The 26,866-nt window shown below is 32.2% G+C and overlaps 2 protein-coding genes and 1 pseudogene across 2 annotated transcripts; 1 reads left to right on the top strand and 2 right to left on the bottom strand.

The window, feature by feature from the left end:
* Window positions 1-2,010: 2,010 nt before the first annotated feature.
* On the top strand, window positions 2,011-7,565 carry LOC128162225 (ficolin-2-like; the record flags this gene model as incomplete). The annotated part of the gene is made up of 6 exons (XM_052825400.1): window positions 2,011-2,160; window positions 2,343-2,361; window positions 5,171-5,253; window positions 5,514-5,610; window positions 5,828-5,992; window positions 6,576-7,565. Coding segments are annotated over 6 exons (756 nt in total), but the record flags the coding sequence as incomplete, so codon positions are not given.
* A 5,463-nt stretch (window positions 7,566-13,028) lies between these two features.
* Window positions 13,029-16,717, bottom strand: LOC128162224 (ficolin-2-like). Its single transcript, XM_052825399.1, has 5 exons — window positions 16,678-16,717; window positions 15,624-15,709; window positions 15,327-15,423; window positions 14,692-14,856; window positions 13,029-13,357 (listed from the first exon to the last, which is right to left on the bottom strand). Exons 1-5 carry the CDS (start codon window positions 16,715-16,717, stop codon window positions 13,110-13,112), a joined length of 636 nt encoding a protein of 211 aa, XP_052681359.1. The 3' UTR covers window positions 13,029-13,109.
* A 5,852-nt stretch (window positions 16,718-22,569) lies between these two features.
* Window positions 22,570-26,506, bottom strand: LOC128163691 (ficolin-2-like; annotated as a pseudogene).
* Window positions 26,507-26,866: the final 360 nt, after the last annotated feature.

The following is a 26,866-nucleotide window of genomic DNA, read 5'->3' as shown; positions in this document are numbered from 1 at the left end:
CATGTAATTGTCTCAGGTAGAGCAGAAACTTAAAACCCTTGTTAAGATATGTCCGTAACCTAATACCTATCATTCTTGTACACTGTGGGGGAAACTTTGGGGGGACTTCTAATAAAAAACTAAGGCTAGTTTCACAAGATAGTGCTCTGCCAACTGATTGTTGACTGAAATGTCTGGTACAGTGACTGAATGGCATTACTATGCCATTCAGTTACCTTTCAGGCACATTTCAGTTCACTGAATGACACATGTACAGTTTCATCCTATGTTTGCATGAAACGTTTTCAATTTATTCAGACCAACTACCAACATTCAAGGGTCATTTGGTCTTGTATGCTTCCACGCATGAACTGATGCTGTTATAAAAACGCTAGTGCTATGGAATCATCATTCTTGTCCACCCAGACTGGCCTTGCGGTATGACAGCCCAATTATCTGCCATCCTCATTGTGACTCATTTTTTTCTGTGACGGAGTGAAATTGTCCAAACTAGTAAAGGCTCTTTTCCTAAAAACGCTACAGGATGTCTTGAGTTTTTCCTTAAAACGCTACAGGATGTCTTGAGTTTATCCTAACGAAGGGACATGCTTGTCATCCGGCTTAGCAAGCCTAGGTTACGGTTGTGGGTAAAATCAGCTTATATCCCCAACCTTATGGAGGCGGAGTTCCCAATCTCACAGATCAAGATCTGCGTTTGAGCTCCATAACTTGTGGCGTAAATGAACTGCACCTGGGATTAGAAAATAGCGAATGGTGTATTATGTTTACACCGACCCCTGCACCTCAAAAGGGTCAATCTTGACTTCTGCACTTTCTAGGGTCAAGGTTTAAAACCCACGATCTTTAAACTTCGATTGAATTTTGAGTGAACTATGAACTTTTGAATGAACTTTGTTTGAATTTGTTGAATTATTTGAACTACATGTATCATATTATTTGATATGCGAATTTTTGAGCACGTCCTGTCAATCAGCTTTGTAGTTCAATATTTAATTCAATATTTAAAGTGCAATGATGAAGTTTAAAATCTGAGCAAAATAAAACGTCCGATGATATTATATACTACACACTGATAAATCCATTTTAACATTTAATTTAAATTTGAAAAAATAATAAACCATTGAAATTTAAAAATTACAAAATATGTGGCCATAAAATTAACCAATTAAAAGGTAACCCAATCAAAAATTAAAGAAAATGTCAGCATGCATATGAATACGCATTCACCACATACAATAAAAGTATACAAAGAAAAGTTAAGATTAAAGGTTTCATCCTTGAATCAATTTTTTATTTAAGAAAGAAATACATGAGAGATGCGAATACCGATAACAAGATTTTTCTCAGATTTAGTAGAATTGCTCAATAATTCTTGATAATGATTTTTTGGTTTGATTTTAACCTGCAGCCGAAAAGGTGAATAAAAAGAGTATGCCTATGAACCTATTATCGATCCGTGGCAAAGTTTAAATGTATTGAATTTTTGGAACAAAATGTATTCGTAAATAACTATAAGTGATGATACAAGAACTTAAAACATTCCATACACAAAAATGTTTAAATAATAGCTCCAATCTATTAAAACTATTAACATTTTGAGATCCAAAAGCAAACAAGAATCCATTAAAATACCTTGTAAAAATATCAAGTATACACTTTTTTTTGTTTAACGTGTGCTTTTACCATTCACTTTACAAAGTTTGTCAGATAAAAAAGTACGGTTTTGTCTTCGAAACTTTGTTGATTTAAGATTTTGTAATGGTCTCATGTTTGATAAATAAAACGAGTTACCCAGCTTTCCAGAATAACTCCTTAAAAGAATTGCAACCTGGATAAAACAGTATAAAAATGGGAAACATTTCTTACCTAGTTGTTGTCATCGAAATGTTCCAAATTATTTTGTCAACCTCAGTTGAAAATGACTTTTTTGTTATCCAGTCCGGCAAAATTCCCTCTACTTCCTGTCTTTTAAATGAAATTCAAATTACAAATTCAACACTCTCTCCCTGATTACAATGTGGACTATATTGCAATACATTAACACAGTGTGTTGGGATGGATATAATTGGAAACGATCAAAATACGTGCCGCCTCCTAAATGGATTTGCTGCTTTGATACCAATGCATACAGCACCGGAGCAAGCCGTGAGATACCAGAAGGTAATAAGAAGAACCTACTTGCAAACCACGACGGTTTTATAATTAAATTTAAACTTAAATGTGGCGATTACTTTTCATTAATACTTATATAAAAAATAATATAAATTATAAATATATAATATAAAATCAAAAAATATATCAACGTGTAGATTTATCTGTAATAATAGATCAATTTTTTTTAGCTGTCGAACATCAGTATAGGTAAGAATATGTTTTATAAATGTTTAAATATTTCTTTCATTCGTCGCCAGTTACCTTCAGTTTTAAACATGAAGTTGATAAATGGTAGACATTATTAATTTATTCACTTCATCTTTATTTCTTCTTTTCGGAGATTTAAAAAAAACAATATGTATAAAAAATATTTTCAATTTGACAATCGTGTACAAGTATAGTACATGTATCTAAATAGTTAATTATAATATGGATGCAAAGTCGTCATATCATAAGGAATCATTCTTATAGTATTATGAGGTGATAATTTCCGTCGGGGCGTGGTCAAGTCCAATAGAGCCCAAAGGGCTTTATGATAGATTTGATTCCTTATTACTTTTCAGCTCACCTGAGCTGAAAGCTCAAGTTAGCTTTTCTGATAACATTTTGTCTGTCGTCCGTCTGTCCGTAAACTTTTCACTTTTTCAACATCTTCTCAAGAACAACTGGGCCAATTTTAACCAAACTTGGCACAAATTAATCTTACGCAAAGGGGATTCAAAGTTGTGAAAATAAAGGGCCTTTTTCTAGGGGAGATAATTAGATATTAATGAAAAAAATGGAGAATTTTTCAAAAATCTTCTTCCCAAGAACCATTAAGCCAGAAAAGTAAGGGGGTTGAAGTTTAAATAGGAATATGCAGAGTAAAAATCAGAAATTAATCAGCCAGGAAAGCTGAAACTTGTGTGGAAGCATCCTCAGGTCGTGTAGATTCAAAGTTGTGAAAATCATGACCCCCGGGGGTAGGATGGGCCACAATGGGGGGTCGAAGTTTGCATAGGAATATATAGAGGTAGTGTAGATTCATAGTTGTGAAAACCATGATCCCTGGGGGTTGGGTAGGGCCACATGGGGAGGGTGTTAAAGTTTTACCTAGGAACATAAAGAGTAAATCTTTTCAAATTTTCTTCTCAAAAACAAATCAGCCAGGAAAGCTGAAACTTGTTTGGAAGCATCCTCAGGTAGTGTAGATTCAAAGTTGTGAAAATAATGACACCCCCGGAGTAGGGTGGGGCCACAATGGGGAGGGGAGGGGTCGAAGTTTTACATAGAAATATGTAGAGTAAATATTTAAAATAGCTTCTTCTCAGAAACTAATCAACCAGATGATTCTTTATAATTGTTAAGACTTTGGCCCCAGGACAATTCTTCGGCCTCACAAGAAGATTCAGAGTTTGATGTAGGTTTATATCCCATATATAAACAATTGTTAAGGATCTTTTTGGGAACTGCATTACTCATCATGTGATATGACTATAAAATCATCCTGTTAGAAAAGGGACAATTGATTATACACATAAGTATAAGAATATCCAGGGGGGAAAATGGATTTTATTTATACAGGATCTACATGTATTATTGTACATTGTCCAGATAGTTTGTATTATGACTCTATTAAGCTGATTTTATCATACCTATTGTTCCTCAGGTGAGCGATGTGGCCCATGGGCCTCTTGTCTTATATATTTTCCAATTTGTACACTAGTACTTTAAAACAACATTATTTAAAACCACTATTTTTTATGTAGCACATGCAATGTATTACTACGCGGCGCAGCCAATACTGTTTTCGATAATGCTTTAAGACGCGCACAATCTGTGCATTCATGTTTAATGAAATTATTGGGTTTTAGGATTCAAAATTGATTGTTATCACATACAAAGACAGTTGATAATGTAAGTAGTTCCGTATAACCTAAGAACATGTCTTATATATCAGTACTTGGCCGCCAAAAGTGATGATGCCAGATATTACACTGTGCATTTGCCTTTAGTGCTTTGTCATGCATACCTATGAAAAAAGATAACTAAAACATTTGTCCTAAGTCATCAAACATTGTGCTTAGATGGTTGTAAATTACATTTCTAATTTATAAACTAAGAAACAAAAAACAATGCATGCATTCATTTGATCGATTCGTCTTTCTTCTTTTTACCGATATGCTGATGGTTTTATTCCTTTTTTTCAATTTTATTCCATTTACAGAGTTACTTGTTCAATCATACCAAACTCGAAAGTTGTTGAAAAATTATTATGAATATTAGAAAAAAAACATGTGCATACTAGGTAATACATGTAGAAGAATAATTTCACAACAAACGTAGACTTAAAAGAAATGATTTTTGGGAATTGATTTTAATCAAATCTCCTATGCAGTTACTCTGACAAACCGAAAGTGAAACAGTGTTTGGACCTAAGCACAAATCATCACCGCTGACAAGAATTAGTTCTTGAGATTAATTGATAAATTCGAAATAATGTATGCTAAAGCATTGTTTTTCAAGGAAACATATTTATATATACCTTGAAAATACTCAGATTCAATTCAGATATTTTTTTGTAGTTGTATGTAACATTACGCCAGAGTTCAATATAGTCTCGTTCAACTCGACGTTTGGCTGTCTCCGTAAATCTCCGAAAAGCAGAGAGTCTCTCTTGCTTGTCGGAGATTAACGGTGAAAGCCGAGCGTTTGGTTGAACGAGACGAGAGTTCAATATTGCTTGGATCCGTAAATTCTCCAGAAATATTTCTATCACTGATACATAGTTTGATTGAATTAATTCTATCTTTAAATATTACTTAACATGATTCATATGGGGTTTTATCAACATTCTTAAGCTTGTGTCGAAAAAGTTCAAAAATTCATATTATAAAAATGTGCGTAATTCAAATACAGATTAGAAACTACCTGTTTTTGTCTTGCAAAATAACATATCATGTATTGATTTTAAAATATATTAACATCGATAAAATCAACTCTTGTCAGTTCTTCGGTACTTTGATTTTTCTTATAGGCACGGATTTCTATTGCTCTGTGAACCTTACAAATGGACACATCATATCTACCATCTGTAACCAAGGGACCCACCAATGGATGGTAGTTTTTATATTTCCATGTCTTATTTTTTTTTAACAAAGATGTTTCTTAGAATAAAAATTAATACAGTTTTTGCGTTTAAAAAATTGGGTATCAATGTTAAAAAAAAAAAAAGAATTGAAAAAATATTTTGTTGCGATTATTTAATATGTACTGTATCAAATTACAGTGCATAAAAGTGTTTCCCTACGTTAATTATTTTAGAACACTCAGTATTAAGTCTGTTGTAATCCATTTAACGATTTTCATTTTTACCTCAGCTCTTTCAGAGAAGAATCGACGGGTCGGTAAATTTTAGAAGAAATTGGTTTGAGTACGAAGTCGGGTTTGGATCAAGAGAGTTAGAATTTTGGTTAGGTACGTTTACAAGGAACATACAAAACTGTAAAGGCAATGTTCGTTCTTACAATCACTTTGTGCATCAGGGTTGTTTTTTTTTTAAGACAGTAATTTTTAATTCAAATCACTGATATTAATAAACATTACTTAAAATCTAATTTATACCCGCATGCTTTAAGCTACAAGTACAACCAGCCATGTAAATAGAAAATCCGTGGTTTATTTATATATGTAGGTAACAAAAACATTCATGAGCTGACAAATGATGGCTACACTTACCTTAGAATTGAAATGATGGACCATGATTGTGTTTGGAAGTATGCAGAGTATTCGACCTTTTATGTTGAATCAGCCATTTCCAAATACAGACTGCATGTTAATGGTTATACTGGCAATGCAGGTAAATCTTTTTGTATTTAGATACATATCCATATACTAGTAAACGACTTCAAGAGGTATAAACACTACTTCTTTTTTCTGCATACTGTCTCTAATTTTTATTCACTATCAAGTTATTTTTTTTACTGTTCACATATGCTTATTTGTGCGACAAATGAACATATCTTGTTTTGATTTTTTTTCTCAAAACAAACAATAAAAAAAATGTTATGGTCCAGGGAGACGTGAAATCTTGCCACGTTATCTGTATCAAGTTCATTGTTTCTTTTTTCCTCCATATTACTTTCAAAATATGTGAAAAACATATTTTGCACGGAGTAGTATTGATAATTAGCGGCTCGTACTTCTTTCTATATTTTTTGTATCGCAGCTTATATTTGGAGCTATATGATAATATAACATCAACTTGAACAAGAAAAAAACACCAACTTGAAAATAGTAATGTGAAAGAGTCATGTTGTTAAGACATGTCGGCACACCTAGGAGTTACCATGTTCTGTAATACTGCATTTAATTACATGTAAGTCGTAAACACATACTTGGGATAAAGATCGTTAAGTGTTTAACAATTATCTCTATTGCAGGAGATAGCATGGCGTTCCATAATGGGATGTTTTTCAGTACCTTTGACCGTGACAATGATCGTGGTTCACCTTATAGCTGCGCATTAGCATGGCTTGGCGGATGGTGGTATAACGATTGCCATAGATCCAACCTTAATGGAGAGTATGGAAACACAGGTGGTTCCAAAGGAATCAATTGGTATCACTGGAAAGGGTTTAATTACTCAATGAAGGAAGTCAGAATGCTGGTTCGAAAACCCTGACCTTAAAAATATGTGAGAGTATAAAACCATATGCATTGTGTTATGGAACATACATGACGTTTTTTTTTGTACAAACTCAAAGGAAAAGTTGAGTTGCAAAATTATGAATTTTACGAATATATTTTGTGTTATTGAATTTTTAGTATGGTAATTGTTTTTTTTAATTTGCTTATTAACATAGCGACCATATAATAATCATAATGGCGCTAACGAAACTATAGCACAGAAGCAACGTACTAAACTGTCAAGCCGATACTCTTTTAAGGAAAAAACGACTCGATCTTATAAAAAATCTTAACGTCCGGTAATGTTTAAACAATCCAATTTTTTCGAGCTCTGTCGGAAGGCCTGAGAAGTTGCGATTGGAATCGTAGTGTGCTTGTTTTATTTACATTAGAGGTGAAGATGGCGGTTGTTTTCCTTTTGAAAAATCGAAGCAGTACGTTGATGAATTAAAGTGTGCTTTAGTAATGAAATAATTTATGAAGACTTTTTAAAATGAATTTTAAAATCCTTGCCATTTTTAGTTAATGTTCTTCCTCACCTATTGAGGTAACTTTAGCTGCTTTCGTGTTTTTCAACACGGCGTGACAAATCCTGGTTATAGTTTACTAATATCTGTGATCATATCAGGTGACATTTAACTGACTTAACGAATTGTAATTGTACAAGTATGGTCTAGTGGCTTCTGAACGAATGTATGGTTTATTTTTTTTTCTAAAGTAGAGGAAACTTTTAATCATTTAACAAAACTTTGGGTCAAATCATTTTGCGAAAAAAGGGGGGGGGGTGTTACTGATTTATACAGCTTCTTTATTGGTCTGTTAGAAACAATTCAATTTTTTTTCGAAATGTTTGTAAAAACAACTTGCCAAATTAGCATTTATTTCAACAATATGAGAGTATACATGTTCAAGAGACTATCAAGCAAAAAAGTAGCCGGTCAGTTTCGAAAATCTTTGTTTTTTGTTTACAAAGTTGTGTGGAGAATTTTTTTATATTTTGTTTGTTCTGTAGAAAATTAATAAAACGTTTTATTTTATTGAATAATGTCTGTAGATTTTCTTCGATAATATTTTAAAATGTTGTATATTTTTGACCCTGTTCACTACAGTAAACAAAAACGTTTAAAGGTATCAGTATCTTGGAGGTATCAATATTTTGGCATTTTAAGTGAAATTACATGTTGTTTTAACTGTTGATATGTTAATAAGTTTAGTTTGACACAGATTTCTTAAAGACTTGGTATTCATTAACAAGTTTTTTTGTAGACTTTTTTTGTCAGAAATCAGAATTGAATTGAAGAAGTCTTGTCGGTTATGTTTTACTTTGAATTTTGCATTTCAAACAACTTTTCACTTAACATATAATTTGCAACTTACATTCAAGGTAGACCTAATTCTTTATTGTATATTTCCATGGAATAAAAATTGGAAATTAAATGAAAATATTTAAATAATCATCTCTTATTTTCTTAGTTGATTTTTCCTCACTGATGTAGAATGAACTAATCCGTCTTTTTTGGTACGGCTGCCATTTTAATTCAATAGCCGCGCGTAAGATGGCGCGGCCTAAAATCTTAGCAAGGAGTCAACAATTACGTGCGTTTTAGAGAAAACATCACCCTGACGAGTGACTCTTCTATTAAGAACGAGTACATACTATTTCACAAGTATTTTGTACGTACCTGAAGAACTTTGCGAGTGAAGTACGAGTTTCAACGAAAAGACCAGACTGGCTACTGTTTTGCAATAAGTATTCTTCTTTTGATCATTGAGTACATCATTCAGTAATTTTGTCAGCTACTTACAAAAAATTGGCCAAATGTGTTGCATACCTCAGTTTAAACGTATTCCGCTTTAGAGGTCTCACCTACATGAATGCGGGTGTCGTTTACCGTACTATTCGGTAGGGATGATTTTTCTGAGCTAGAAGAATACTAAGTAAACATCAACTAATAGAGTATTGCATTATTTAAAAAATTTCATATGCACATAATAAATACTACTCAATATTTAAGACCATGAAAGGAGTTCTAGTACTACACATCTGCCGTGCGTTTCTAGTGTTCAAATATAAGCATTTACACATGTATGTAATTCATTTGATATGTATGTTGCCTTTTTATGAGTGGCGTTTAAGGTTTAAGAAAACATTATAAGTCATAGTAAGAGGAAGTACATTTTGACGTCTAATCACTCCTCGAATCATTCCATCTTTTTAAACACATATTTTAAAAACAATTCTAAAATTGTGTGCGTTAATTGTACTTCATAAGCAATCATTTTTAATTTTAATGGTATACAAGAAACCCATATTCAAACAATAAACTGTATCTGAGTTGATACTGAATAATTGCATGTCTCCTTAGATAACACGTCCCTGTTATTGGAGTAAATTACACACATAAATTGCGAGAAGTGAAATGGAAAAAAATTAACTTCACATTGAATAGAACAGTAAGTTTTTATTGAATAAGCTTATAATTAGGAAGTACTTTTATACCCTTATCACTGTATGCACGTACCAAATGCATTTGTATGAAATATATATTCTCCAAAAACTATTTGCTAACAAAAAGTTTTGGCATTTCAACTTCGGTAAATACTAATAAATCATTAATACAGACAGTCAATGTTTCGCCTCGCAAAGTACCTCTCAGCAGTGTAGCGCGGTTGTCAACATGTGACATACTACGGTGTATGATGTGCGCAAGATATTAACAGAAAATCTACTGCAAAAATTAAGGATGTTTTAAAACATGTACGCCTCGACTTTTTTGTTTTGTTTATACTCTGACTCTCTTGATCCTAACCCGTTTTTGTAGTCAATCCATTTTCTTCTAAAATTTACTGACCCGTTGATTTTTCTCTGAAATAGCTGAAGTCAAATGGAAAAGTGCTAAATGGATAACAACAGAAGCAACGTATGAAAACAATATGTATTGCATTTTCATTCATAATTTTAATTTGATCACAATAAAACCTTTCTTTCATTTATACTTTGTTCCGCAACTGCAAAACTGTAAATAAATTAATTCCACGAAAGAATGAAAAAATAATAGAAAGACAGAAATTTCAAACTACAATCCATTGGTGGGTGGCCTGGTTAAAGATGGTGGGTATGATGCTCCCATTTTTTAGTTTCACAGAGCAATATGAATCCGTGCCTTTAAGAAAAAACCCTAATAATTTAAGTATACGTTTTATGTAAGTTTATTCTTACTTTATATAATTATGTGTACACTTTTCTCTTCTGAAATTCATTTTTTAAGCCACGTTTGAATCAAATACATGGAAAGAAAAAAAAAACTGGGAAAAAGAGAATGAGAAAGTGAAAATAAATGTAAAATAAAAACAATTGAATATCAAATGATTGTTGTTATTAAATAAATTGGTAACCATGAATGTATAGTTAACTTGTAACACATGTAAAAAGTGCTGTGTCATCTCTTTCTGACGACACAAGCGTGTTCTTAAAAACTAATGTTTGTAAAATATCATTTGATGTTTAAATCACAATGGACACTGAGCTACACGTAATGACGTCGGTATGGAAATCACGTGTTTAACCTCTAGCTTATGTAAATATGCTATATCGGTACAAAAACGAATAAAGATTTATAGTATTTCATTTCTTGGTGCTGAATATTTGTGAAAGTTAACATATAGTTTTATCAATTTGAGTATACATTTACTTTATAATTCGTTAAATTCGATTCTTTAATTGATTTAAATTCTGGTTCAAGATTTCAAAATATTTATATGGCAAATACGAAAGCATGATAGAAATGTGACAGATGCCCAACTGTATCACCGTCAACTTTTTTTTTTCGATTTTCATATCTGTTTAAAATTAAAGCTGAAGCAGTTTTTTTTACTCCAATGAAAAATAGTTTGTGACAACAATACAGTATATATTTCATTCAGTCGTTGTGGTTTTACAGGTACAACACATCCTTGCAAAATGTTCATCAGTACGTCTTACTTTTGTCAAATAATTGTCTTGTTGTTTTGTTATGGTTCTCTTTCAAATGATGACATACATGTTTCATTTAATAAATGACTTTTATCACAACCAGCTGTTTTATTTTATTGAAAATAATGTAATCAAAGTAATGATACTTTATTTTAAATACAGGAACATTGCAACAAAGCAAAATGCTGAGCAAAATTATTATCGACCGCAGGAGAAACAGAGAAAAGTGCAGAGCAGTTTGATTATCAGGGGCAGACAACTGTCCTTGCGTACAAAATGACAACAGCCGTTGACTAAACAAAACGTTTTTGGAATGTATTTGGATCATACACGTCAGAAAAGAGAACAGAAATTTTGCAATGTAGACAAATTAATTATCTTATCTTTTTGAGTAATATTAACTATAATTTTGTAAGTTCCAAGTACCTTGCTTGATAGCTTAAGCCCCTTTCACAATTGGCTCACGACCACTTTACACCACTTTGCGATCGAAATTTTTGAGCTTCGCACGAGCTCTCGCATACGTTGCACGAACCCTCTCATTCGTTGCATACGTTTTACTGACCGCATCAAGTCTCCTCTGAATAGTGGACATGCACACTATTCAGACGCGACCTATCGCGATCCAAATTATCGCAGTGCAACGCACGACTATTAGTACGAACGTTTTACAACGTTTTGTGTACTCGCAAGAGTGATGCACGATATTTAAAGGTCGTAAGATGAACTGCTGCTGTATATGCGTGTGTTTTGCGACCTTGAGACTGTTGCTCAACATGTCTCATGTAATTTTGCAACGTTTTACAATCATTGCACGACTTATCAGCCTCAATATGCCACTAGTATATATACCATGTATAAGCATCTCTGTTTCAGACCACAATTGACAATATACATTCATTGCATGATGGTGGGGGAAATATGAAGATTTATTACTCCAAGAAAAATCATATTTACCGAGGGCTTCGCCATATATACATTAATGCAATAAACGTTTTATTATATCGAACAACATATGATTACTAGTAAACAAAATACGTTGATTTCTAAAAATTGTTTGACTTTTCAATAGCAATAACGCCGTGATTGTTTGATTTCCTATGTTACTGTCTCACTTTTCTTTCATAATTTCGATTCATAGTTAAGTTGGTTTTGTGATATAAAGAGAATCATAATGACTAAATATTTTTGATTTAATCATTTTTGTCTGCATCCTAGGCTCATGTCGGCTTTTTCATTCCTATGAAATCGCCCTGTCACGTGACTTTCTAGACCAATCGGATATAATAGAATAATCATTTTGAGGTATAATAATAAATGATGCTGTATCTCTGTTTCTTCTTGGGCGGCATGATTTCTCGCTTTCAACTATGTCTACTGAATAGCGCCGGAAATGGGCGGTATATACCCCCTCTGACTCAATCGCACGAGCATTCGTACCATGGAACGCATGATCGCACGTCCAATCGCATTGGCGCACGTTCAATCGTCCGATCTCCTGGTATCTCTCGCGATCCTATCGCATTATCTTTCAACAGTCGCTTTCATTGCACAACAGTCGCATATAGACGCAAGATGTGTTGCAAGGTTTATTGCGTTTACATCGCACAACGCTCGCTTAGATCGTGCGAATTTCGTACGAATACTTTTTCAAATGCGATTATTTCGGCAACAGATAACGATTCATATCTAATTTTTTCGGTCGCACGAATATTTTGTCGTCTCTAATCGTGCGCCAATTGTGAAAGGGGCTTTATGAATAATAACAAATGATGGTATACAGTACTGTGTTTAATGTCTAAGACTGTTGACATGTCTACACGCAGTTTAATCGGTAAATTCTATAAAATTAAAGATATTGCCAAAAATGTGAAGGATAAATCTATCAAATATACATGTTGCACTGATATTTATTTTAAAAGGAAATAAGTGAACACTTATTTTCAGAATTTTGACATGATTAGTTAATTTTTTTTACTGAATTTACCTTGATTATTGCAGGTTTTATACTTGAAAAAATTTAAATATTTAACTAATTCCTTTGTTGACCCTTTTAAGTTGATTCAAAAAGCTTTTCCGTAAACATTTTTACAATTTCATGTATGTCTGTAATAAAATTCTAACATATGCTTTTTATTCAAATGAAACATTTCAAAACCATTCAAAGCACTGTTATACACATTTAATGATATTCTATAATATGTAAACAAAGGCAAAAAAAACCCCCAGATATACAAGACATAACCCAATATCTGAAAAAAAGAAACGTATACTTTAAATCCATAAGAGTTGGAAATTGAGATTTTCATTGATTCTAATAGATTCCATTTTTTCGGACCATCATTCTGACTTCCTTCATGGAGTAGTAAAATCCTCTCCAGGAGTTCCAATTGATGCCATTGGAAAATTCTGCGTTTCCATACTCTCCATTTAAATTAGCCTTGTGACAATATTTGTACCACCATCCTCCGCGCCTTAATTGGGCACAGTTTTCAGTATAATTATCATTGTCATTGTCAAATGTACTGAAGAACATCTCGTCATGGTACAACAAGCTGTCATCTGTATAAACATGTACAATTGAAGTTTTTCAAAAGATATACGTTCGGGTCTAGAATATTTACAGTGGTATCTAAAACATATACAGTTGTTTATGAAAGCTGCTCATTCTTGTCTTAAATATTTACACTAGTGAATAAACATCTACAGAAGTTTCTCATCGATATACTTTAGTATCTTAAAAATATAAACTAGTGTCCAAAGAATAATTATTAATGGCCATATTTTTAAAATCAACATTAGTTGGCATCAAGCGAAAGCACGTTAGACATCACGTTTTACACATTGACAGGATTGTATGTTGAAGTAAGTTTTTAAAAACTCAATTACAGAGTTTGGACATTTTATACGCTTGGCCGTGCGTCCTTTTCTCGACCCTTTTATGCATTAAAAGTTTAGTATATTTCTATAAAAAACATTATAAACGACCAAAGTTTGGTTTGAAATTTTATGATAAAGATTTCGATATACAATGTGTTTATATGTAAACCCATTTAAAATGACAAAAATGCGATTTTGGACAACCCTCGTACATGTATGAATATTTTGTCATTTAAAAATGCGAATGCATGAATATCTATTGCTATATGTTAAATAAAGGTTGTATATTTTTATTTTAAGTTGTCCAATCCAGAGTATTTGCCGACGCATGATTAACTTGATCACCCAACACTTTCCGCAATGATGTCTATTAGTCAACATACGTTCTTAAAGAGTCTTAGGAAAGAATGTTGTAAACATTAGATTTACTTTTAATATTTTTTTCCAGTGAAAGATCAACTTATAAGTAAACTGCTGGAAGTATGTGCAAAATGTTAATTGACCGGATATTTTATCTGTTCACTCAAGTATTGCTTAGGACTCGTATAACAAATTCACTACTTTTGACGACTTTTCAGTCTTTATAAGACATGCTGATCCAATTAAAATATCTAAGTTGACTTTTCTCATAAAAACATTTAAATTTATAAGGAGATGATTATATTCACTAAGTATATGATTCCTCTATTTCTTACAGAAATTGATATAATTCATAGTTCAGTAGAAACTAACAGGACTAAATTCTACAAGCACCGAATATTAAACGAAACCTTAATTGACCTAGGAGAAGTCACGGACTGCAAAAAATAATCATGATTATGTCAGACTCATATTCTCATTTAAGACAAGTTGGATTTTTCTTTTATTCAACGTACTGACATGCATAAACAATATCATAGTGAATCTAACTTACTCTTGACGCATATTTTATTAATTTTCTAAAGAAATTAATTTGTAAAATTAATCAATAAAATGAGAGGGAGAGAGGAAAAGAGAATATGTGTGAGTGTATATACCTGCATCCCCAGAATAACCATCGATATGCAGTTTATATTTCAAGCTGGCAGATTCAACATGAAAGGTCGAATACTCTGCATATTTCCAAACACCGTCATGGTCCATCATTTCTATTCGTAAATACTGATAACCATCATCTGTTAACTCATGAATGTTCCTGTTGCCTGAAATACATAGTGAAAGCATATAATTTACTTTAAACCAACTATTATTCGCGAGTACTTTATTTCGCGATTTATCCGAAATGAACTGGTTCGCGGCGACTAGTTTTCGCGACTAAACCTTATCCACACCTGTTTCTTTTATTACAACTATATGGTAAATACTGGTCCGCAGCGAGAAATATTCGCGACAAAGAGGCCCTTGTAAACCCTGCGAAAATTTCTCACACGCAAATAAAAGTTGGTTTACAGTATCTGCTCAAATTGATTATATAGAGCGATCAGAGCTGTGTGAAATCAACTTCACCATAGATAATATATTTTTGGTATAGGGATATACTATTTCAATAGGAAGTAGGATTTTCTTAATGGATACGTAGGGGCAAATAAATCAACAACGTTAATCAAATATAACATTTTAAAACTCTACGACCATCGCGACGTGATGTATCATATACATTATCACAACTTACCAAGCCAAAACTCGGATTCCAAGCATCCAAAACCGTTTTCATAATCTGTCCAGTGTCTCGTGAAATTCACTGATCCATCAAGTCGTCTCTGTATGAGCTTTTTTGTGAAAAAAAAAAACAACAAAAAAAACCCAAAAACATAAAAAAACAAAATGTTTCCGTTTTAACAACAAAACAAATAAATATCATGCCACAATAAAATCTAAATAACCTTTGTTTTCACCAATTAGAGAGAGAGAGAGAGAGAGAGAGAGAGAGAGAGAGAGAGAGAGAGAGAGAGAGCGAGATTTGATCTACCAGCCATAGGTTGGTCCCTTGATAACAGAGGGTAGATACTTGTTGTCCATTTGTTAATTGTATTTTGCAAAAGGAACCCCATCCAGCTTGAGATTAATAAGAAATATAGGTAAATATAGGTATATTTTAGTGCTCATATATGAAAAAAAATATTTCAAATGTTCATTAATATTACTTAAGCTTACATGTACACATCCAGTTAAAAAATAAATCAGCTAATTTGATTTTTTCCATATGATGTGTAATTTTTTACGTTAAAAGCAGTAGGATTTAGATTTTAGATATATGTACAAGTATCGCAAGCTATTCTCATTTGTGTAGTAAGTTATTGAAGGAAGAAATGAAGAAATCCTTATTGTTATCAGTATGGACCTAAAAAATGAATAAGTCGATTGCACATGCAAAGTAGCATTTCGGAAAATTAAAAAAAAAAGCCGCATAAATATGATCAAGCAGCTTAAATTTGCGCCTCAAAAAGTTATTTATCACAATTAGAAAATGGGTAAAATACCTTCTCTATAAACCAGGTACTGTTTTGGTATTCCAGAGATACGTTCGGTTATATCTTATGCTTGCTGACGTTGTTTGAAGTTTTAAATATGACATTTATTTGATTTCCTCACAAAACCAATAGCATAACACCCAAGCAAACAAATAGCAGTTAGTTTTTTTTATTTCAACAAAAAGAAAGAAATTATAATACCTTTTTCGATTCCTGTTAGCTACAACAAAGATAAACAATTATCGCTATGATAACGAAATAGCAAAATACATCTTTTTGCGAACATTTATAACACAGTTTTGTCTGCTCTTTTACAATATTTATTTACTTGAAATGAAAATTAAAAAAAAAGATTGTCTACGCTTCAGGAAAAATCTTTTTTTATTTGTCAAAAATGTATGCCATAACTCAAATATATTTTAAAAGATAGATAGATAGATAGATAGATAGATAGATAGATAGATAGATAGATAGATAGATAGATAGATACCTTTTGATATCTTATTACTTGCTTCGAAGTTTCATTCGATGGTTCAAAAGCAGTACACATACAAGACAAAATACGACATCGCTCCTTTCCGATGATTTCCATTCCAATGCATCGCTCGGAAGAGCTGCACTGCAATCCACATTGCAATTTTGCAGAAGTTGATGAATTCTCTACATGGAATTCGTCTATACTGCATTCAGATGACGAAATCGTGTCAGATTGTACACGATGAAAGTTATTTACCGTAATGCTTGAGAAAACCATGGGACACAATTCCAAAAAGGAAAGAGAACAAACCAACAAACAAAACAGCATTGTTACCGTCTAACGTTTCCTTTTTTCGAATTCTTTTTCGAAAATGTATATGCTTACTGCATTCGTATTGTGGGGGTTTCAAATTCTTCTTGGAAATATGAGTAATAGGTTTGAAATATTTTATATATTCAATTTATCGAAAGATCAAATGAAATGAAATTCTATTTGAAGCATACTTCTCGTATTCCGCGCCGTTCAAAATCTTATAAAATTTTGTTCAAAGACAAATATTTTTCTTTGATCATAGTTTTGGTTTATAAAAAAGAAGGATTAAACAAACGATGAATGCATAGACAGTTTTCATAGTAAATTACATTGATCAAAGAATAAATTTGAATTTATTAGTACGTCTTTTGTCTTTGGACTTTGATTGTTTATCAAAGAAAGCTTAGACAAAACCGCAAATTACAATGCTTGTATGGATCAAGTGTTTATTCTTCAAACTATCTATTAGGTATTTGGTGCAAATTTAATCTCATCGATGAAAAAAATGAGAATAACAATCCGTGAACCATCTAAAAAAATCCATAAAACGAAATACCAATTTAAAGCAGAGCAACACGGACCTAGTTTTTTGGCTTCAGCCAAATCAAGTACATAGTCAAATGACAAACAATCAATATGATAAATATTGATAGGTAAATTCCAAAACACGCTACATCAAATTCAAGCTAATCTGTTCGCCAAATATCGTACACGCTAAATACGAAACGTTTACATTACTTGTTCTATGTTTACATGCTCTTTAACATATATTGGTGATGCTGTTCATCTATTGGACTAATATCTATTTGAGTCTTCCGTCCTTTTTTCAGAGTTATTCGAGCTTGAAAGATTATTATATAGGAGTATTTTGGATTAAAATATATACTTGCAAAGAAATAATATTGAATGATTACGTTAAGATTGTATATATTTACTGGTTGCTTATTTAGAGTAAACAAAGAAGTTAAGATTTGACAAATGTTGAATAAACAAGAGGCCCATGGGCCACATCGCTCACCTGAGGAACAATAGTTATGATAAAATCAGCTCAATGGAGTCATAATACAAACTATCTGGACAATGTACAATAATACATGTAGATCCTGTATAAATAAAATCCATTTTCCCCTGGATATTCTTATGTTTATAATCATTAGTCCCTTTTCTAACAGGATGATTTTATAGTCATATCATATGTTGAGTATTGCAGTTCTCAAAAAGATCCCTAACAATAGTTTATATATGGGATATAAACGTACATCAAACTCTGAACCTTCTCGTGAGGCCAAAAAATTGTCCTGGGGCCAAAGTCTTAACAATTATAAAGAATCATCTGGCTGATTAGTTTCTGAGAAGATTTTTAAAGATTTACCCTATATATTCCTTTGTTAAACTTTGACCCCCCCCCCCCCCATTGTGGCCCCACCCTACCCCTGGGGATCATTACTTTCACAACTCTGAATCTACACTACCCGAGGATGCTTTCACACAAGTTTCAGCTTTCCTGGCTGATTAGTTTCTGAGAAAAAGATTTTTAAAGATTTACTCTGTTTATTCCAATGTAAAACATCGACCTCCCATTGTGGCCCAAACCTACCCCCAGGGGTCATGATTTTCACAAATTTGAATCTACACTACCTGAGGATGCTTCCACACAAGTTTCAGTTTTCCCGGCTGGTTTCTGAGAAGATTTTTAAAGATTTACTCTATATAATCATATGTTATACTTCGACCCCCCATTGTGGCCCCAACCTACCCCCAGGGGTTATTATTTTCACAACTTTGAATCTACACTACCTGAGGATGCTTCCACACAAGTTCCAGCATTGCCGGCGGATTAGTTTCTGAGAAGAAGATTTTTAAAGATTTACTGTATATATTCCTATGTAAAACTTTGATCCCCCATTGTGGCCCCACCCTACCCCCAGGGGTCATGATTTTCACAACTTTGAATCTACACTACCTGAGGATGCTTCCACACAAGTCTCAGCTTTCCTGGCCGATTAGTTTCTGAGAAGAAGATTTTTAAAGATTTACTGTATATATTCCTATGTTAAACTTCGATCCCCCATTGTGGCCCCAACCTTCCCCCGGGGGTCATGATTTTCACAACTTTGAATCTACACTACCTGAGGATGCTTCCACACAAGTTTCAGCTTTCCTGGCCGATTAGTTTCTGAGAAGAAGATTTTTAAAGATTTACTCTATATATTCATTTGTTAAACTTCGACCCCCCCCCATTGTGGCCCCACCCTCAGGTGAGCTAAAAAGGTTAAGTTTACAATTCAATTAGTTGGTTTCTGGAAGAACAGACTTTGAAAATTTTCGTAATAAATATTGACAATTTTTTTTACTTTTTTAATCTTTAGCTTTTAAGATATGTGTACAAACATAGAATTGTGAGCAAATCTCTGTATCTTGCTTATGATTCGAAACTTAACACTCAAATATGGTTAGTAAATAGACATTGTAGGGTAACAAATAAACACAAGAAACATGCACTACATATATAACAAATCAAGAACACAATTTATTTTTTCGAAATGAATCATATATATACATGTATATACCTACATATTTCCGTCAGCGATATCAAACTCTATTTAAAATGAATAAACTCGAGAAAATGCCGAGCATCTCAACAAAACCTATTGCATCAATCTACCATTACGCAAAAGATAATGCCGACTTACCGATAGAATGAATTGTACTTCAGTACCCCTACATCAGATTTTGCTTAATTTGCGCAGGTAAACTGTTAACTGTTTGATTTACCGTAGTCTCTGTTTTATTTTAAACGTAAAAATCACGAAATACAGACTAAAGTTCCCAGGTTACAAAGCATAAATAATGAAAACGAAACGAAAATCAGAACAAGCTAACACCAACGTCATGTGTGAAAACTGTCAACGCATTGAAATATTTAGCCTTAATTTACTTCACAAAATCGGCACCAATATATTTTGCATGTTTCAAAAATTTCCCTTCATACGCGAACGGTTGCATAGCAAGTAAATTCATCATAGTCAGATCGACCCTTTTTCGTATAATGTCATGGCTGCTTTAAACAAAGAACCTCGTTTTAGAAGTATGGAATAAGAGTCTTGGTAAAATGGGTATGCAAACTCGGGCCGTGGCAAAATAAAAGCCGGGGCAGATCGGCAATCGTCAATTCCAAATACGCATTATTTTGCAGCAATATTTACAGCGAATACAAATATACTGGTCCATCAAATATCCCGAAATTTTAATGAGATTGGCAGATTAATACCTGCCAATCTTTTGTTTTGCTCATCCAAGTCTTGCCTACCCATTTTACCGTAGGTAATTCTTACCGTATGCCGAGCCCGAAGCTATTAAACTGATTGAAACACGCATTTCCTTTATTATTATTTTCGTAATAACTCAGATTTGAATCAGAATTAGCACTTAATTTTTGCAATTTATATTTTCCTTCCCATAAGGATAATTTATGCTTAACTACGTTGAATTGAACTAATTAGTTCTTGAGAAGAAGATTTTTGAAAATGCACCCCTCTTTTTCTACAGTTTCAAGGTTTTCTCCGCTTTGAATACAGATCGGACTTTTATTTCTGCAATTTATATTTGCCCTCCCATAAGGATGCTTTGTGCCAAATTTGGTTGAAATTGGATAAGCGGTTTTAGAGAAGAAGTTCAAAATGTAAAAAGTTTACAGACGGACAGACGGACAGACAGACGGACGGACAGACGGACGACGGACAAAATGTGATCAGAATAGCTCACTTGAGCTTTCAGCTCAGGTGAGCTAATAAAATGAGGCAATTCGTATCTTCAATGGGCGATTTTAGTTTTGATACTCATTTGCTTGCGAAGCACGATCTCTGGTGAAAGAGATACAATAAATGCCCATTCACTGGTTTGAAAAAAAATACAATAAAAACTGTTTATAGTTTTAGTCAGCTGCAAAATACAGAATTAAGACCACTAAAATGTGCATAATATCCATTTCAGTTTGGATTTTCATCCCTTACCGCTCCTCTAAATATCCAACTACCCAGTTGTTTTTTTATTTCAATTTTAAAGAATAAGTTAGGGAAAATATCCGACAAAGTATACCCAAAAACAAACCAAAATATGGTTCAACATATATAGCATTATAAAATATTAATGTGCAAAATGTTAATTCCGCGCTTGCGCGGGGTATCATCTAATGAAGAAAAAAAGGATAACACATTCATTGTCGGCTCCTTAGTGAAAAGTAAAACACTATACAGATAACAATATCGAATAGCCTTTACTGTTGAGTTAGCATACTGAATATTATTTATATTTGTATAAAGGAAGTTACACGTTCTTTCCACGAGATTGTGTTATGCTGTCAGGTTGTTCCTAAGAATATTCTTCTGATGTGCATTTTTATATGCTTTTTACTACTGATTATAGCATATACGTTTTTATTGTTCTTCTACTTCTTCAAAGTCACATGGACAATAGAATAGTAAAAAAGGTTTCCTAAAAAGTTAATTAACACATAAAAAAATATAATGTGAGATTAATCATATTACGCTCACACAACAATGATCATAATAATTTTTGCGAAGGTAAAGCATAAAATGGCCGATCATAGATAAAAAATAAACAAAAAATATATTTAAGTTATAAAGTTAAAAAAGGAAAATCAAAGTATGAAATTGTCCCCTACAATCATTTGAAAGGTGAAAAAAATATATTAAAGATAGCAATTATCTTAAAATCAATATTAGAATAAACATTCAAAATATGTATATACATGTAAATAGATGTGCCAGTTTTTTTTTTGCGCAAAAACCACGGCGACATAACTCTTTATTTTTAAATCGTATATAATATATACAACGTCTAGTATATATGAGAGGTTTTAAGAAATTTTATCATCTAGTTCTTTTAGGGGCCATATCAACATTGTAATATGCCTTTAGTAATAGCATTATCTAGCTTAGATACAAAAACTAAATTTTACTGTTATCATTGAGTTTCATCCAATTGTCTTCAAAGTTTGTCAAAATATCAAAATACACCATAATTTGCTTTTTATTTTAAGTGTTACATAAGATTTGGACTATTGATTCATCCAAATATTTAAAAATATCACCCCCATGATAAAATTATTGTATGTGTAAAATTTCAGACGCAAATACTTTTTAGTTATTCTTTTTTATTATTTTTATAACATACCCCTTTAAATATTTATTTTATCATAACGTCATAAAAGCACAATGACAACGCTCACCTTCCAAACAACGGAGAAAAAAAATGAAAGATCAAAATTTAGTTATTTAGAATAGCTATTTTACCATTGTATTATTCTTATAAATACTATTGAACAGATTTTAAACAAGATACACACAATTATACACAGTATTTTTCGAGAATACAATAAAACTAAATTTTCAAATTTAAAAGATTTTTTGACATGTCTTTGAAAGTATCCACTGAAAAGATGTTGAGTCTAACAAATTATATTGAATTAAACCCTAAACATTTTGGATACACGATTTAAAAAGATCACAAGGTTAACCAACACATTCTTAGTATACACATGGAATCACAAGTTAGTAAATCTAAATTGCTTAAAATAAAAAAAAAAGATGTCAGAGCTAATGCTAGTGATGAATTGTCAATAGCTTTCAATGTCAGGGTTTTTGAATCATTATTCTGACTTCTTTCATTGAGTAATGGTAACCTTTCCAATGATACCAGTTGATCCCTTGGCCATATTTTGTGTTTCCATACTCCCCGTTGAGATTTGAAGTGTGGAAGACATTATACCACCACGCCCCTCGATAAAATGAACCACAGTTGTTTTGCAAATTATGTCCGTCATACTAAAAGGCATTCCGTCATGGTGTAGCATACTGTCTCCTGGAATAAAAAATAACAAATTAAACTAGACGCACGTTGCGAGCTACGTCTTCCGTTTGAGTGAACCATAAAATACACTATTTGTTTGGTTTTTGTTCTATCAATTCTAAGTACGCCATCAAAGATCCATTTCACCCTCAATAAGAAACGCAATAGACATATAATTGCGCTTAAATTTTACTATAAAAAGTCACTATTATTGTGAATGAAAATTCTAAATTTTACATGTTGAATCTGATTTTTAAACAAGTGCATGAACTTCATACAATTAATATGTTAATTTTTTTTGTAAATTAGCGGTCATAAGCATACGAAAATACACCTCCTTAACCAGCAAGGTTACATAATTAAGACTGCAGAACATTAACTAGCAAGATTGGATCTATAGTTTACGTTAATTTCACCGGTAACAGTCAAAACAATTGAAATGGGAACAAATTGATGCGGACGTCTGAGAAAACATTGGATTAAAGCTGTTGTTATAGGAAGTGTATTTTCAATACACCTCAGCATTTCTAACCTGCTATATAAGTTAATATTTACTTTCATCAATTATTTAAAGTATATCATCAGCAAATTTGAGAGGATTTCAATCTGAGAGAGATTAAATGCTAGGCGATGACTCGTGATAAGTCTGAAATCAAGTTGGGGCTTATTTTAGAAACGGGGTTGATTCCTAGAGGGGAATAATTTCAAAATCCGATTTAATAAGTTAATACTGTAACCCAGATAAAGATTTCCGCTAAGTTAATGTATACAAATATGTGCGTTTGTTGTTTATCTAGCTATACACTTCCAAATAATATAAATTACTTATATCGGCTCTGTTGAATATTTCTGAGGTACGTAAATATCGTAGAAACGTTTACAATCAAATCTGTGTTGGAACAGACGGTTGTGATGCTGTAAGGGGATTTATCATATTATTACCTTTCTGACTCGGGGTCTCAAATTTTAAAATGAGAGAGAGAGAGAGAGAGAGAGAGAGAGAGAGAGAGAGAGAGAGAGAGAGAGAGAGAAATCAGAAATCGATCTGGTAAAAAAATTGATTATCTTTTTTATCTGCGTCTTTCACATATCAGTTATTTTCTTCTCTTTGTCTCAAGTTTATGGTTGACGACTAACACTGTGTGATAAATAATTCTCCTAAGTCGGCAAATAACATACATTTTACAAATGTAGAATGGTTACTTAGTTAATTATCCCCCTTTCCCAAATCCACTCGCTATCCCAGTGTTGTGTCCAAATGACCTTTTTTAAGCAATTGGTTAATAAAATAGGAAATTAATGAATTTTTGACCTCGATGCTTTATCAATAGATATAATAAATCTCGCTATTGATCAAATGCATTTGTAAATGTTTATAAACTTGAGACAGATTTTAAATGGTTATAATCCCAATGCACCATGCCGTAATGACTTTTTATCAAAAGGGAAAAAAACAACAATCTTTTTGTTTTCACAGTGTATTTCCCCGATCGGTGTTTGCATCTGTCTATTCCTCAGCTCAAACACACATACACGCGTGGTCAGTTTACACACCTTATAGCTGTCATCAGGTTTTCTTAATCCCAGCCTGACAACAGATTTTTTTCTGTATATAGACATACACAAAGAAAGAAAAGGTACACCGTCTATAATAAAACTGATACATTAGCGTTGACTTTCAAATTTTTAAATCCATATACATTTTCCTGTAAGAAGAAATAAATACGTGTGTCCGTTTTGTACGCCAAATGTACATTAAGCCTTCGGTTTCCGTTAAAACGGAAGACCTTAAAAATCGAACAATGGTTTTGAAAATGTTTTGAAAAAGTTTTTTTAACTAGTTTAATAAGTTATCGAATCAACAAAACATTAGTAAAACAAAGATAACATATAATAAAAACATGTAACATTATCTATGTGGTGTTAAGTCAGGGATGGGGTGATGGTTATTTGTAATGGTAATTAAGTGTAAATAATTACAATTTTCATAGGGACCATATAATTTTGATGGTATGCCCAATCATTTTAAGCTAAAAAATAAATTATTTTATTGGAATAATAAATGTTTCTAATTATTAATTGAATTTGATTAAAACATTCTGCTTATTTTACAAATGAAATCAATTTTATTTGAATTGTATAAACTAATATAAATTATGCTTTTTAATTGCCAGTTTGCCTAGATATATAGCTTTAGAAGGGTTTTTCAAGTTTTTGTTGCCAAATGTTAGTGGGTTTCCTTAATAACCAATAGATTAATTAATGAAATGGTAAATATATGTGGGTGTTGTAACTAAATCATTAATAAATTTTATGACAAAATTAAACGTAAACACAATGTCGACTCGACGTTGGTCAACACTGCCCTTTCGACAGTTATGATGACGTAAACAAGATATAAAAAATAAGATGTATACGTAGCTATGATGCCGACTCGATGTCGACCAACATTGTTATAATATTCGACGATGTCAACGATGTAAACAAGAAGAATATCGCATGATATAGAATCAGTGTCGACAAGGTAATGATCAACATTACGATGTCGACAATGTGTTAGAGCGTAAAACAATTTAAATTGTCAAAACTTTTATTTTCATTTAACTAATTTCTGATCAAAAATACCTACATTCCCTGAAAAACCGCTGACATTCAATCTATATTCAAAGCTTCCAGAATCAACATAAAAAGTTGAATACTCTGCATGTTTCCAGACCCCATCATGGTCTATCATTTCGATTCTGAGATGCGTATAGCCATCATTGGTTAATTCATGGATGTTCCGATTACCTAGATATGGACACAATACATCATTTGAGAAAAGCATATATATGCAAATTGTAAACTAAAAATATTTTTAATTGTGCTTGTACATGTATACGTTGATAAATTCATATTCCATGATGGAACATTCGACATTGTTAAAATTTGATTAATTAAAAATTAAATTAAAATTTAGTAAATCACCAAACCATTACATTATAACGTTGTATTATGATTTTTAAAACAAAGGATGATAATTGCCCTTTCTCTTTTAAATATGTATGTTTTTCTGCTACAAGTTTTACCATATTAATTTTTTTTCTGACAAGTATTATACCTAACCAGAACTCTGACTCTGTAGATCCAAATCTATCTTCGTAGTCTACCCAGTCTCTGGTAAAATTCTCTGATCCGTCAAATCTTCTCTAAATGAGCATTTTTTTTACAATTGATAAAACTAAATCAGAGTAAACAAAAAATCAATCTTGTTTTATAGTATGTATATTAAAGAGTGTCACACATAATTTCTAGAGAGGAAGTCCCGGAGAGAAGAAAAGAACGCAACACAGTAAAGTCTGTCAATAAATTGCTTCAGTCAAAATGTGCATTATGGCATTACAGTTTATTAAAAACTTCGAAAGTTTTTATCATTTATTTGCAAAATTGATTTAAATTAATCTTTTAACCAAAAACCAACAAATGCTATTACAATTCAGATGTCGTTTATATCATATACACTGAAAAGTAAGTGATAGGTCGTTTTCATTGTATTACAAAATATGACACCATATCCTTAAAAATGACGCATTAAGTTAAGTCATTGAGAGGGAGAGAGAGAGAGAGAGAGAGAGAGAGAGAGAGAGAGAGAGAGAGAGAGAGATGTATTTATTGATGATTCCCCGGATTACATATGGTAGATATGATTTGCCAACTCATTAATTTCACTAGGCAATACTAATTTGTTCGATCAAAAATATGTTTTATAATGGGTATTTTAATAACAGTTTCTGGACATACAGCAAAGTAATTGTTGGGGAATTAAATAAACAAAAATGTATATTTCTCCTAAAATGAATTTTAATTTCTGTGAAATTGTCAATCACCAAATTAAAAAATAAATAAAAAAAACAACAACAACAACATGGGTAGAGACACCTTCATCTATAGAATATCACGGGATTCACTTGATATTTTCAAAAGTAATTTAGAAAAAAAAGAATAAATAAAAAAATGAAATCAACATTACATAATTATCTATTTGATTGATTGTCATTTTTTCTCGTAATATAATTATAGCATTATCAGGTACGTGTTTAT

Source organism: Crassostrea angulata, chromosome 9, assembly GCF_025612915.1.
Source record: "Crassostrea angulata isolate pt1a10 chromosome 9, ASM2561291v2, whole genome shotgun sequence".
NCBI lineage: Eukaryota > Metazoa > Mollusca > Bivalvia > Ostreida > Ostreidae > Magallana > Magallana angulata.
The sequence above is the reverse complement of the archived record's forward strand: the minus strand, read 5'-3'. Positions and strand labels throughout refer to the sequence as shown.

Excerpts from the sequence above, each read along its gene's own strand:
- LOC128162224 (XM_052825399.1), bottom strand. The coding sequence starts at position 16,717 with ATGGAAATCATCGGAAAGGAGCGATGTCGTATTTTGTCTT. Across the intron at positions 14,857-15,326 it reads GGAATCCGAGTTTTGGCTTG|GCAACAGGAACATTCATGAG; the intron begins GTAAGTTGTGAT and ends TATGTATTTCAG. Across the intron at positions 13,358-14,691 it reads TGGTTATTCTGGGGATGCAG|ATGACAGCTTGTTGTACCAT; the intron begins GTATATACACTC and ends ATGTTTATACAG.